General features: G+C 51.0%; 1 protein-coding gene across 1 annotated transcript in view; it reads left to right on the top strand.

Annotated features, from left to right (window-relative positions):
* LOC122369511 (protein mab-21-like 2) overlaps positions 1-3085 on the top strand; it is a 39435-nt gene extending 36350 nt beyond the window's left edge. Inside the window, exon 2 of the mRNA XM_043344305.1 lies at positions 2681-3085. Coding sequence (XP_043200240.1) covers positions 2681-2935 — 255 coding nt within the window. The 3' untranslated portion in view covers positions 2936-3085. The remainder of the gene's footprint in view (positions 1-2680) is intronic.
* Positions 3086-13937: the final 10852 nt, after the last annotated feature.

The following is a 13937-nucleotide window of genomic DNA, read 5'->3' as shown; positions in this document are numbered from 1 at the left end:
AAGGATAATAGTATAAATAAAAATCGACGAATCGGCCTATCATCGCCCATAACATTCACCACTCCCCAATCCCCATTCCACGCACAGATTGTTTACCCCTCGGTTTACCCCGTGTTCGCAGTCTCCCGGACGACGAAGATCCTATACGTCGTCCGACCAATCACGTTCAAGATCAGCAGGGCTTGGCCGCGGTTCTCGAACGCCATTGGCCAGATTACGCAGAATCTTCGTCGTCAGGAAAACTGTGAACACGGGGTTACATTTTTCGCTATGGTAACAAAAGCGCCAGAATTGACTACCAGAATTGGATCCGAAGGTCAAATGGGTCACGTGACTGTCAAGTTCAGATGGACTTTAACCCGGTTTACATAGCATATTTGACGAGGCTCTAGCTCGTTAATTTGGCGATAATTTCGATGTAGTGGTCTTCAGATATTTAAAGGGGATCATTTTGTAAATTGTTAAGCACCATTGGCATCTTTTGCAACATCACGGACGGAGATATAAGCTTGCAACAAACCCTATGTAAACGCGTCTAACACCTGGGTGCACATAGACCACTTCTCTGACAAATATTCTGGTTTTTTCGATACACTCAAAATTTTGGATTTTTTAACAATATTCCCAAAAAAGCCGGTTCTAAAAAGAAATTGTCCTAAATCCAATTTTTTTCAAAAAACCCAAGATAGCCATTTGACAGACAAAGTAGAATAACGTATAGCCTTTTTTGTTACGTCTTGGTTCTTTTAAAAATGAAGATGATAGCGGCGTTTGAAATTTTGCCGTTTTTGAGGCGAAAATGGCGGACATAACGTCACTAAAACGTCATTTTCTCAAAAAAAAAACTGACGGATTTCGCTCAAATTTTCAGGAAACGTCTTAAATTGATGTATGACAAGGTACTGGAAGTTTGACGTCGCGGCCGTAACGCGTTTAGAAGTTATTGGCCAAAAACGGGAGGGGGCAGATTCTGCCTCCCCCCCCCCCAGCGGGACGCGGGTTAACATGTAGTTCATGTCATTTATATATACTTGACCTTGCATCATGTGTACTATGTCTACTATGTAATGTAATGTCATTGAGAATGTGTTACGTAACACGAAACGTCTGACGCACAAGTTTTATTTGTTTTTCTCTCATGAGTTTCGGAGCGATTCTCTTTCAGAATAAAGAAGATGAAAAGAGACTGATTCGCTACATCGTCTCTATCAAAAGTTATAGCCAAAAAAAAACTTCTGGTGACCGTTTATGACCTGAGATGACCTCAGGGGCACACAGAGGGGTCACAGGTGCATTTTTCCGATTCATTGTGTTTTGTTTACCATGAACCGATGATTGGGAGGGTTTTGAACGACATTCGTCCAAAAGAGGCGAATCTCAATTTTCTCCTATTGACTTGCAATGGAGAGTTCCCCAAATTGACCTGATCTTAGGTCACAGATATCAAAAGTCCTAGATAAATTTATACATTTTGTTAGTCTTACCAATCTTTGAAAGTTTCAAAAGTGCTCGTTCAGTCGGTGTAGCTAACCTTTGTAGCAAAAGCGAGCCTTTTAACTTTTTCTGAGGTAAGGTCACTTGACGTGACCTGGTGACCTGGCCTTGAACGACCCTGGTCTGAAATTTTCACAAGACTTATGCAGAGCCGCCGTTTTTTGAGATATTTGCGAAAAACCTAAGGGGGGGGGCGTAAAAACGCCCCCCTCCCCAGCACGGCGCGGGAAAGAATTGAAATGATCTTCTTCAGAACGGAAACACGCTCATGCATCGGGATACAGGTAAACATGACACATTTAATCGGAAAATTTCACTTGTGATGTGACCACTTTTATGTTACTGAGGTCATCTCAGGTCATGAAAGGTCCCCAGTAGGTTTTGGACAATAACTTTTGAGAGAGATATGGTAGAGCAATGAAACACCTTATATGATTATTTTTCTTCTCGACAATACGGATCGACTAATGTGCAATATGACCTTTCCCTGTTAGGTGATGTCCTTCACCTTAGGTAAAATTCTCAAAATGCTCTTTTTACTGTCAAATTCTAGTTCATTTGACTCGTCTCGAAAAATGAAACACGATGCCGGTTAAATTAATCTCGTGCAGGTCTGAGCCAAAAGTATTACAGATAAACGTCCTCCGCTAAAACGTTTACCTTAGGTCAAATCAGATATAATGCCTACATTCCTGCCCGGGGCTGGGAAAATTTAATTGTGTCACCGAGATTTTTAATTGAAAGTACCGAGGGCCGGTAGGCCCGAGGTCGCATCGAACCCCCCCCCCCCCTGCCAGGCCGTGTTATGAAAAATGCCCTGCCAGGGCGAGGGTTGAATCAAAACATACAGTTATCGCGTAAACGTGTACCTCTAGTGGATCGAAAATCTAGATATACTTTTGGATCAAATATCTAGATCCAAAACGCAATTATGGAAATTATATCGGGAATAAATTACATGTTAAAATTAGTCGACGTTCGATTTTCTAAGGCTCAGCTTTTGCCCGTTTCGCTTGCTATAATAAGTGCTTATTCGGAAAACATACTTGGAGCCATTCATTTGGAAAAAATGGCTGCACTACTGCAATACATTATGATATTCTGCAGGCGTTCCAACTTCCCAACTCCCCCTCCGGGTGCTCGCCATTTATGTACCGATTCTGAGCGCAACCTCTCTGTTCCGCAGATCCTGCTGCTGTACGAGTGCGAGAAGCACCCTCGCGAACTGGAGTGGGACGAGTCGGCCATCTACGACCGGGTACTGGGCCTACTGGTGCAGCTCATCTCGTGTCTGCAGAACCGGCGCTGCCCGCATTACTTCCTGCCGGCGCTGAACCTCTACAAGGGCATATCGCCGGCCGCCATGGACGCGGGCGCCAAACAAGTGTGGCGCCTGCTCAGAGACATCATGTTCAACCCCAAGGCGCTCGAGAAGTTGTGAGAGATGTCGGGAGCGCGGAGAGGACGCGGCATAAAAGCTGCAGCTAATGCTATGCGCATTCTTTTTACTATATGTTGGATGATGATGTAAATAATAAGCAAATTGTTACAAATGCATTCAAATATTTTCAAAAAGAGAGGATATGAATATATTTGAATGCATTTGTAACAATTTGCTTATTATTTACATCATCATCCAATCCAACTTGTCATGGATACTCAACATTTGCTATATGTGCAGTCGTTATACTAAGGATCTCGCGTAGTGTCGGGAGTGCACTGGGCCGGCCACCACTGCGCCGAGACAGAGGGGAGGGGATAAAGGGGAGAGTTTGCTCCGATATTGTGGTAGCCGGCCACGGACGTATAAATAAACTGGACCCGCAACCACTTCCATTCAGGTGAAGCCAACAAGGCGCCATCTTACGCTGCAAAAAAAACATGCTCTGGAAGGTCATCGAGCCAATACAATTAGAATTGCGTCTAAACGGGTGGTCGGATCGAGATGCTGGTGGTACCGTTCGACGGGTAATGCCTTGAGGCAGGTGATGATGCATGTCACAGGTCACCCGGTGTCACATGGCGCGTGCCACGTGCCGACAAACTTACAAAGGGCAAAAACCTTTAAGCGACGCTCCAAATCAAACGAAGGGCGGCACAGGTGCCAAACCCACAGGCAGGGGCGGTCGCAGACTTGGCGTTTGGGGGGGGGGCAACTTGGCTATAAGGGGCCCCTGCACTGACCCGGGGGGCCCGGTGCTAGCTTAAAGGGGCCCACGGGCGTAGTGCATGGGTGCAGAAATCCAGCCATGGCCGGTGAAGCGGGGAGGGGGGGGGGGGGGGGGGGGGGGGGGTAGGGAGCGGCACCCGAGCGGAGGCTCATTGCCAGCTTTGAGGGTGTACCATGTCGAAAAGGTAAGTTCATTTTGAAGCATTGGTAATGTCAATAATTCACGCAAATGTGAATTGACTACCGCAAAAAGTAAAACCGGCTAACTTAGCCATTTTCGAAGATACCGTGCGAAAACTTTTGACAGTGGGTCATCGGTATGTGTTCAATCACATGTGTTTCGTTTCTTATTTTTACTTGAGCACAAATGTAAGTTTTGAAGACCACCATAGTAGCAAATGCATCGAAAGATGGATAGTAGTGGGCAAAATATCCTGAATTTGTCGTGCTGCATCGAAAGTAGTGTTGATGAGAAAAGGGGTTTTTATTCCAGATTATTGTGGGTGCACAATACATTGTCTGCACCCACTGGATAATTATTGTTGGTGCAACTGCACCCACTGCACCCATGGTTCCTACACTTATAGGTCCATGGATAACGCTTCGGCGATACCTATCGCATAGAGGCTGCAATGTGGCCCTTAGAGTATAGTGTCAGGCCCCCCAGATGCCGGCGTTGGACCCAAGGGTCAGCGAAGGGCCTCAAAGGCACCAGATGGGGCCCCAGAGGCTGATGTGGGCCCTCAGAGGCAAGTGCGTGACGCCCAAAGGTAAGTCTTGGGCCCCATAGAACATAATAGGGCCATCAGTGGCCGGTATAGAGACCTCATAGGCCTGTTGGGGGCATATAGAGGCCAGTTTGGGGCACCTCAGATGTCGGTGTGAGGCCCTTAAAGACCGGTATGGGTCCTCAGAAGCCGGCATCGATCCTTCAGAAGCCAGTACGGGGCCCTCAGAGGCACATAAGGGTCAGTTTGGGTCCCAGAGACAGAAATGGGACCATCAGAGGCCGGTGTGGAACCTTTAGAGGCCGGTTTGGGCCATTAGAGGCCAGTTTAGGGCCCTCAGAGACCAGTACAGGGCCTGCAAAGGGCAGTTTGAGACCATCAGAGACCGACTTGGGCACTCAGATGCTAATGTGGGTCCTTACAGGCCAGCATGGGCCCTCAGAGGTTAGCGTGGGGTCGTAAAAGACCGACATGGGTCGGCGTTGGACCCCAGAGGCCAGCCTCAAAGGCCAAAGATGGGCCCTCAAAGGTGATGCGGGCCCTAAGAGGCCAGCATCGGGTGTTCCGAATCCAGTGCGGGGCCCTCAGAGGCTAATGTGCGCCCTTACAGCCCAGCATGGGGCCCTCAGAGGTCAGAATGAGGCCCTGAAAGACTGGCATGGGCTGGCGTTGAACCCCAGAGGCCAGCAGGGGGCCCTCAAAGGCCAAGATGGGCCCTCAGAGGCCGATGCAGGCCCTTAGAGGCCGGCATCGGGTCTTCAAAATCCAGTGCGGGGCCCATAGATGCTAATATGTGTCCTTACAAGCCAGCATAGGGCCCTCAGAGGTCAGTGTGGGGCCCTAAAAGACCGGCATGGGCTGGCGTTGGACCCCAGAGGCCAGCGGAGGGCCCTTAAAGGGCAAGATGGGCCCTCAGAGGCCGATGCGGGCGCTTAGAGGCCGGCATCGGGTCTTCAAAATCCAGTGCGGGGCCCATAGAGGCTAATATGTGTCCTTACAAGCCAGCATAGGGCCCTCAGAGGTCAGTGTGGGGCCCTGAAAGACCGGCATGGGCTGGCGTTGGACCCCAGAGGCCAGCGGAGGGCCCTTAAAGGCCAAGATGGGCCCTCAGAGGCCGATGCGGGCCCTTGGAGGCTGGCATTGGGTCTTCAGAATCCAGTGCGGGGGGCCTCAGAGGCTAATGTGGGTCCTTACAGGCTAGCATGGGGCCCTTAGAGGTCAGTGTGGGGCCCTAAAAGACCGGCATAGGCCGGCGTTGGACCCCAGAGACCAGCGGAGGGCCCTCAAAGACCAAGAGGGGCCCTCAGAGGTCGATCCGGGCTCTAAGAGGCCGACATCGGGTCTTCAGAATCCGGTGCGGGCCCTCAGAGGCAATTAAAGGCTAGTCTTGAGACAGAAATGAGGCCACCAGAGCCTGTGTGAGGCCCTCAGCCACCGGTTGGGCCCCTGAGACCGGTTTAGGGGCCCTCAAAGGCCAGTGGAGGGCCCTCAGAGGTCAACGTGGGTCCTCAGCAGTCAATGTGGGCGCTTGACCGCCACTGAAGGGCCCTCAGAGGTCAGTGTAGGACCCTCAAAGACCGGTATGGGAGCTGTTAAAAGCTGGCGTGGGTTTCTCGAGCCTCGTGGCAATCGAATACGGCCAGGGCCCCATACGCCCAGGGGGGCCCATCGGTTGTTTGGGGGGGGGAAATGATATGATGGCCCCCCTGATTTGCCTTTGGGGGGGAGCCATGGCCCTTATGGCCCCCCCCCTGCGACCGCCAATGCCCACAGGTCACATGTCCCAGTGTTCAACCAATAACATATGGTATGCTCAGCTCGGCATCAGGGGGTACGGAATGCACGCGCTAGTGGCGAAAAGCATGTTTTGAGGAGGCATCCTCTGATTCCGGAAAACCTTGACCTAGGCACACCAAATTTGGCAGACTGACACTATGTACTGGACACGCGCTTTAAGGTGCTGTACAAGTAGGCGTGCTGGGGTACACAGTGCACGGCACGAGTTCTGCACGGCTGCAATTTTCCACAGCCTAGCCGCCCCACAGCCGTGGCTCCACAGTCACAGCCGCCCACAACCATGGCAAACTGTGGGCAGCCAGCCGTCAGCCGGCCGTGGATACTTTTAATGATTGAAATGCAACCAAATAGTATATGACTAGGGTGACCCGCGTGTTCCCCAACGCGAAGAAGGGTTATTTTTGACCCGTGGGTAATGGGGTTGGTCTGTGTCGATTTGGTTGGTATCCATTTCATTCGATTGCTTTTTGACGGCCAAGCATCTATCTATATTATGATTTATAAGTTGTCCGTGCGTGCGTGCGTGCGTCCGTCATGCCTTATGTGTCTTATTGCGCCGGAACGGCGCCGCGTAGCGACGTGAAATTTGGCATGCCAAATCTGTGGGCGTGGGCGGCCTTTGTATTAAAATTTGGGGGTGATCGGACCAGGGGTGCGCCTTCGGCACGTGCAAAAGGGTGCTCCCATAGGCTTAACACGTGGCCGGCGAAAACCGCCAACGGGCGAAAATCGGGCCTGCAGCGCTCCTTTCCCGAGCTTATATCTCGGTAGCTGTAAGTCGCAGCGACATGCGGTTTTCACTGATGGATACAGAAGAGATGGGCCTATCGTATGCAATAAGTTATTTTCTTAGGTATATACCACGTGCAAAGAAATAGCCTCTAATCTCGAGAAAACGGGTATTTTTTACACACTTCAGGAAAAACGTTGGCATTTGAAAACGATGCATTGGAATGACACGGGATGCATTTCATGGACTACAAGAGGATCTGAACTGTTCAGAAAACATATATTTTGGCTCATTCACTCGCACATTTTTATAATTAAACGCTTACAAATTGCGAGTTTTACGTGAAACAGGCACGCTCACCTTTACAACATCATAATATATTGATAACGTAGACTTATGGCTATAAGTCCTTAATGTATTGAAAGAGCACTCTTTTCTGATCAATATCCACCCAAAATATTTTCAAAAAGTCGTCAAGGGCTCTAAGAAACAGAGCAATGATTATACCGTTTTCGACGCATTTTTTACCGGTTGACCAGGGGCGGATCCAAGGGGGGGGGTCACATGGGTCATGGCCCCCCCCTTGAGGCCCGGGGGCCCAAAGACCTGCCAGGGGCACCACCGGCCTATCAGGGGTATCACAGTCCTGACAGGGGCACCACAGGACCGCCAGGGGCACCACAGGCCTAGCAGGGACACCACGGGCCTGGTGCCCCTGGGCCCTGACAGGACTGTAACGCCCCTGACAAGCCTGAAGTGTCCCCGGCAGGCACGTGGTGCCCCTGACAGGCCTGAGGCGCCCCTGCAAGGCCAGTGGTGCCCCTGGCAGGCCTGTGGTGTCCATGGCAGGCCTGTGGTGCCCTTGCTAGGCCTCTGGTGCCCCTGACAGGCTTGTAATGCCCCTGGAAGGACTGTGGTGCCCCTGGGCCCTGACAAGCCTGAGGTGCCCCTGACAGGCCAGTGGTGCCCTTGCTAGACCTGTGGTGCCCCTGGCAGGCCTCTGGTGCCCCTGACAGGCTTGCGGTGCCCTTGGAAGGACTGTGGTGTCCCTGGGCCCTGACAAGCCTGAGGTGCCCCTGACAGGCCCGTCGTGCCCTTGTTAGGCCTGTGGTGCCCCTGGCAGGCCTCTGGTGCCCTTGCTAGGCCGCTGGTGCCCCTGGCAGGCCTCTGGTGCCCCTGCGCCCGGAGAGGACTGGTGCCCCTGAAAAGTCTGAAGTGCCCCTCGGCAGGCCAGTGGTGCCCCTGACAGGCCCAAGGTGCCCCTGCAAGGCCGGTGGTGCCCCTGGCAGCCCTCTGGTGCCCCTGGCAGGTCTGTGGTGCCCCTGGCAGGTCTGTGGCGCCCCTGGCAGACCTGTGTTGACTGGTGCCCCTGCTAGGTCGCTGGTGCCCCTCACAGACCTGTGGTGCCCCTGGGCCTTGACAAGCCTGAGATACCTGGCTATGACAGGCTCGTGGTGCCCCTGATAGACCAGTGGTGCCCCTGCTAGGCCGCTGGTGCCCCTCACAGGCCTGCGGTGCCCCTGGAAGGACTGTGGTGCCCCTGCCCCTAGGGGTGCTCATGGGCCCAACAGGCCCGTTGTGCCCCTGACAGGCCTGTAGTGTCCTTGCTAGGCCTGTGGTGCCCCTGCTTCCTGGCGGGCCTGTGGCGCCCCTACAAGGCCATAGGTGCCCCTGACAGGTTTGTGGTGTCCCTGGAAGGACTTTGGTGCCCCTGACAAGCCTGAAGTGTCAAGGACAGACCCTTTAGACGCCAGTGTCAAGTTCGTCGGACTGACAACGATTTGCTTACCTGATAACGTTCCTGGTAAGTACTCACTACTCAGCGTCCACAACATATACATATATACATAGCACATTCATATATACTTGCTTACAATTGGTAAATGTGGTTGTGGCTAAGAGTTAAGATACTGACTAAAAATAAAAAATAAAAATAAAAAAACTGAAAATGGGGGCACCACCAAAATGAAGTGGACGAAATCCGTTGAGTTTTTAATTTTGGGTATAGGTAGGGGCACCACTTCGATTCATGACCCTCCCCTTGGAGTTTTCCTGGATCCGCCCCTGCCGGTTGAGCGGCAGCGGCCGGCCTTGAACGCGGCACCGGCGCAGTAATATTACCGTGTGATTTATATTTGTCTAATACTCGCTTGTCATCCGCTGAAGGCGCGGCCGAGTGGATAAGATGTCAGTCTCCTAATCCGAAGTCGGATGGTTCGCGGCCGGTCAGCGACAAAGTTTTTCGCCCGAATTCGTCCCTAGGTAGCATTCGGCCAGCCGGCAACCGCCGAGAGGGCTGCAATGTTACATTTTAACGAGCTGGCGTACCGTTAGGCATCGACTCAGCAACAAAGCATTCTTACTCTCAGATCAATATACCGAAAGCTGGCCATCTAGGGTATGAGCACTAAGTAGTGTATGGGCAGAGTAGGTATGGGCAGGGTAGGGTATGGTTAGGTGACTGGTAGGATAGGGTAGAAGTTGGTATGGGCCGGGTAGGGTATGGGCAGGGTAGGGTAATGGCAGTGTTAGAGTATGGGCAGGGCAGTGTATGGGCAGGGCAGAGTATGGTTAGGTGATGGGTAGGATAGGATAGAAGTTGGGTATGGGCAGGTAGGGTATGGGTAAGGACCCAAATAATACCAATAAAACGATTTTTAACCCAGCATAATGCATCCGTAAAACCAATTTAATCAAAACATAAAGTTATAGCGCAAAATATGCCATCTAGTCTATATTATGAATTATAACATGTCCGTCCATCCGTGCCCGCGTCCGTCATGACTTATGTGTCTTATTGCGCCTGAAAGGCGCCGCGTATCGACGTGAAATTTGGCATGCCCAATCTGTGGGCGTGGGCGGCCTTTGTATTAAAATTTGGGCGTGATCGTGCCAGGGGTGCGCCGTAGGCACGTGCAAAAGGGTGCTCTCATAGGGATAGCATGGTGTCGGCGAGAGCGGCGATCGGCCGAAAATCGGGCCGACACGGCTCGCTTTCCGGCTTGATATCTCTGCAACGGGTGATTGCAGCGAGAAGCGGTTGCCACCAATGGATAGAGGAGAGATGGAACTAGCGTATTGATATGGTTTCATAGTATAGCACGCGCCACGTGCAAGACAGCACCCCCGGTTGTGAAAAAATGACCGATTTCGTGCATTGTGACGGCAAAATCGATGCCGCTGGAAAACGGCTTGACGGAATGAAATCGGTGTTTTATCATTTTGCAGGCAAACGTACGTGTAATGATAGGAAAGCAAATAAAAACTGATGATCCGTACCATTTCTTTAATAATGAAAAATTAATTTGAAAATTTGATTCGCGCGGAGCGCGATGTCCTTTACAACATCAAAACGTATTGAAAACGCTGATAAATCGCTATGAAACCTACATATTTGGAAAGAGCATTCTTTTCTGACCAATATCCACCCTAAATATTATCGAAAAGTCAATAAACTTTTGTGAAAATGATTCAAGCATACGACCGTGTTTTGTTAACGTTACCGATATTTTTCGACAAAATCCGATCGATGGCTTATGGCCGGCAGGCCATTCAACTTTTGACAATAGCTATCAAAGCATGGGCTGCAATGCACCACCCGTAAAGGGGAATTCCAAACACTGAAAATAAGCGCCTACCAATAAACAGCACATTATTGTACTACGAATAACTCAGCTACAACTGGGCCGATTGCGCTGAAACTTGGACTGTGGGTGGAGGGGGCATTAACCTTGCGATGTATGGTCATTTGTGACAGGTAGGGTGGTTCGATTGCACGTGCGCACGTGAGGGGTCCACTTCTACATCTCAAGAACGGCTGGGCCGATTTCGCTCAAATTTTGGTCACTGTTGGGGACAATTTAGAAAGGTGGCTGGCACAAGTCATCTGGAGTCTCAGCGCGTGCGCACGTGCAGTGGGCCAGTTTGATATATCAAGAACGGCTGGGTCGATCGCGCTCAAATTTGGTACGTTACTTTAATCGAGTATGAGAAGGGTAACTATGTGTAAGTTATTAGTAAGGTAGGGTATGGGTAGGTTAGGGTAGGGTAGCTTTGAGTTCGATAAAGGCAAACCACGAGACAGGCTCTAACAACCCGCAACCAGCACCAGCATACCATGCCGTTCAAACAAACATCCAACTCCGACAAAATAAGACAAATAAAAATCACAAGCTCCCACACCCAAACTAATGCCCCTTCAAACGCTTCTATCAAAACGCACAGTTATAGCGCAAAACATGCCATCTAGTCTATATTATGATTTATAAGTTGTCCGTCCAATCTCCATCCGTGTGTCATGACTTATGTGTCTTATTGCGCCGGAACGGCGCCGCGTATCGGCGTGAAATTTGGCATGCCAAATCTGTGGGCGTGGGCGGCCTTTGTATTAAAATTTGGGCGTGATCGGACCAGGGGTGCGCCGTCGGCACGTGCAAAAGGGCGCTCTCATAGGGATAGCATGGTGTCGGCGAGAGCGGCGGTCGGCCGAAAATCGGGCCGACACGGCTCGCTTTCCGGCTTGATATCTCGGCAATGGGTGGACGCAGCGAAAAGCGGTTGCCACCAATGGATAGAGGAGAGATGGGCCTAGCGTATTGATATGGTTTCATAGTGTAGCACGCGCCACGTGCAAGACAGCATCCCCGGTTGTGAAAACATGACCGATTTCGTGCATTGTGACGGGAAAATCGATGCCGCTGGAAAACGGCTTGACGGAATGAAATCGGTGTGGTGCCATTTTGCAGGCAAATGTACGTGTAATCAGAGGATAGCAGATAAAAAGCGATGATCCGTACCATTTCCTTAATAACGAAACATTAATTGGAAAATTTATTTCGCGCGGAGCGCGATGTCCTTTACAACATCGAAACGTATTGAAAACGTTGATCAATCGCTATGAAACCTACATATTCGGAAAGAGCATTCTTTTCTGACCAATATCCACCCAAAATAGTATCGAAAAGTCAATAAACTTGGGTGAAAATGACTCAAACATACGACCGTGTTTCGTTAACGTTACAGGTATTTTTCGACAAAATCCGATCGATGGCTTATGACCGGCAGGCCATTCAAATTTTGTTAATAGCTTTCAAAGCATGGGCTGCAATGCACCGCCCATGCGGTGCATTGCAGCCCATGCTTTGGTAGCTAGCGTTTTACTAGCAGTAAAACGCCTTTTGGGCGACCAACGGAGCGAGCGAGAGGATGGGCCTTGCACGTGCGAAATTGCGAGGGGATACCTCCAACTAACTTGTGCACTGCACCCTACTAACCGGTCTTTAGCGATGTGCCAAATTTCAGCGCAATCGGCCTAGCCGTTCTCGAGATCTGGAAGCGGCACACTGCACGTGCGCACGTGCAAGCGGGGTCCAAACTGACTTTTGCACGGCACCCTACTAATTGGTCCCCAACCGTGTACCAAATTTGAGCGCAATCGGCCCAGCCGTTCTCGAGATCTGGGAGCGCCCCCTGCACGTGCGCACGTGCTGTAGCACCCCAACCTTAACACATGCAGATGAATTATCTGATGGAGACCTAACTGTGTACCGAGTTTCAATTCAATCGGCCCAACCGTTGTGCCGTTATTGAGGTTGCAATTTTGGGGGTTCTTAAAAAATGTCCAACTTTACCACGCGCCACGTGCGGTGGTTGGCAAGAACGCATGGTGGCCATCACACCACATAACTTTTACGTCCAAGTGACATTCAGTAAAGAAGACCGCTTGTCAATCAGATGTCCCGTTCCTAAGATATTAGCTTTTGAAAAGCGTCCCCACGGCCGGCCGGCCGGCCGGCCGCTCATACTCAGGATTTTCCCTTAATTCAGTATGAGACTCCGCTCGCTTCGCTCGCTCCGTAATCAAAGCATGGGCTGCAATGCACCGCCCGCCCAGCGGAATCCCAAATACTTGAAATAAGTGCTAACCAGTATAACGCCTTTTGGGGCGACTAACGGAGCGAGCGAGAGGGTGGGCCTTGCACGTGCAAAATTGCGAGGGGGTACCTCCAACTGACTTGTGCACGGCACCCTACTAACTGGTCTCTAGCGATGTGCCAAATTTGGGCACAATCGGCCCAGCCGTTCTCGAGATCTGGAAGCGGCACCCTGCACGTGCGCACGTGCAAACTGGGTCCCAACTGACTTGTGCACGGCACCCTACTAACCGGTCCCTAACCGTGTACCAAATTTGAGCGCAATTGATCCAGCCGTTCCCGAGATCTGGAAACGACCCCTGCACGTGCGCACGTGCAGCAGCACCCCAACTCTGGCACATGTATATGCAGTGCCTAGTGGGTGCCTACCTACATGCCAACTTTCAGCGCAATCGGCCAAGTAGTTACCGAGATATTGCAACAATTACAAAACTGACACCTCTTCGCTTTGCACGTGGCACGTGCATAAGGGGTCACCCACATGCATCGGGAATAGTCCAATACTTGGTAGAAGGAATGAAGCTACCCTACAAAAATTACCGCGTGTAAATCGGTCAAGTGGTTGCTGAGATATAAGCCTCGCAAAAGCGTGACCACGGCCGGCCGGCCGCTCATACTCAGAAATTTCCGTTAATCTAAGGAAAGACTACGCTCGCTTCGCTCGCTCCGTAACCAGTAAACAGTACATTTGTGTACTAGGAATAACTCAGCAGCTACTGGGCCGATTGGACTGAAACTTGGACTGTGGGTGGAGGGGGCTATAACCTGGCGATGCATGGTCATTTGTGACAGGTAGGGTGGATCGATTGCACGTGCGCACGTGAGGGGTCCATTTATACATCTCAAGAACGGCTGGGCCGATTTCGCTCAAATTTTGTACACTGATAGCGACAATTTAGAAAGGTGGCTGGCACAAGTCATCTGGAGTCTCAGTTTGCGCGTGCGCACGTGCGGTGGGCCAGTTTTATATCTCAAGAACTGCTGGGCCGATTGCGCTCAAATTTGGTACGTTACTTTAATCGAGGATGAGAAGGGTAACTATATGTGTTATCAGTAAGGTAGGGTATGGGTAGGTTAGGGTAGGG

Source organism: Amphibalanus amphitrite, unplaced genomic scaffold, assembly GCF_019059575.1.
Source record: "Amphibalanus amphitrite isolate SeventyFive unplaced genomic scaffold, NRLGWU_Aamphi_draft 001043F_arrow, whole genome shotgun sequence".
Taxonomy (NCBI): Eukaryota; Metazoa; Arthropoda; class Thecostraca; order Balanomorpha; family Balanidae; genus Amphibalanus; species Amphibalanus amphitrite.
The sequence above is the reverse complement of the archived record's forward strand: the minus strand, read 5'-3'. Positions and strand labels throughout refer to the sequence as shown.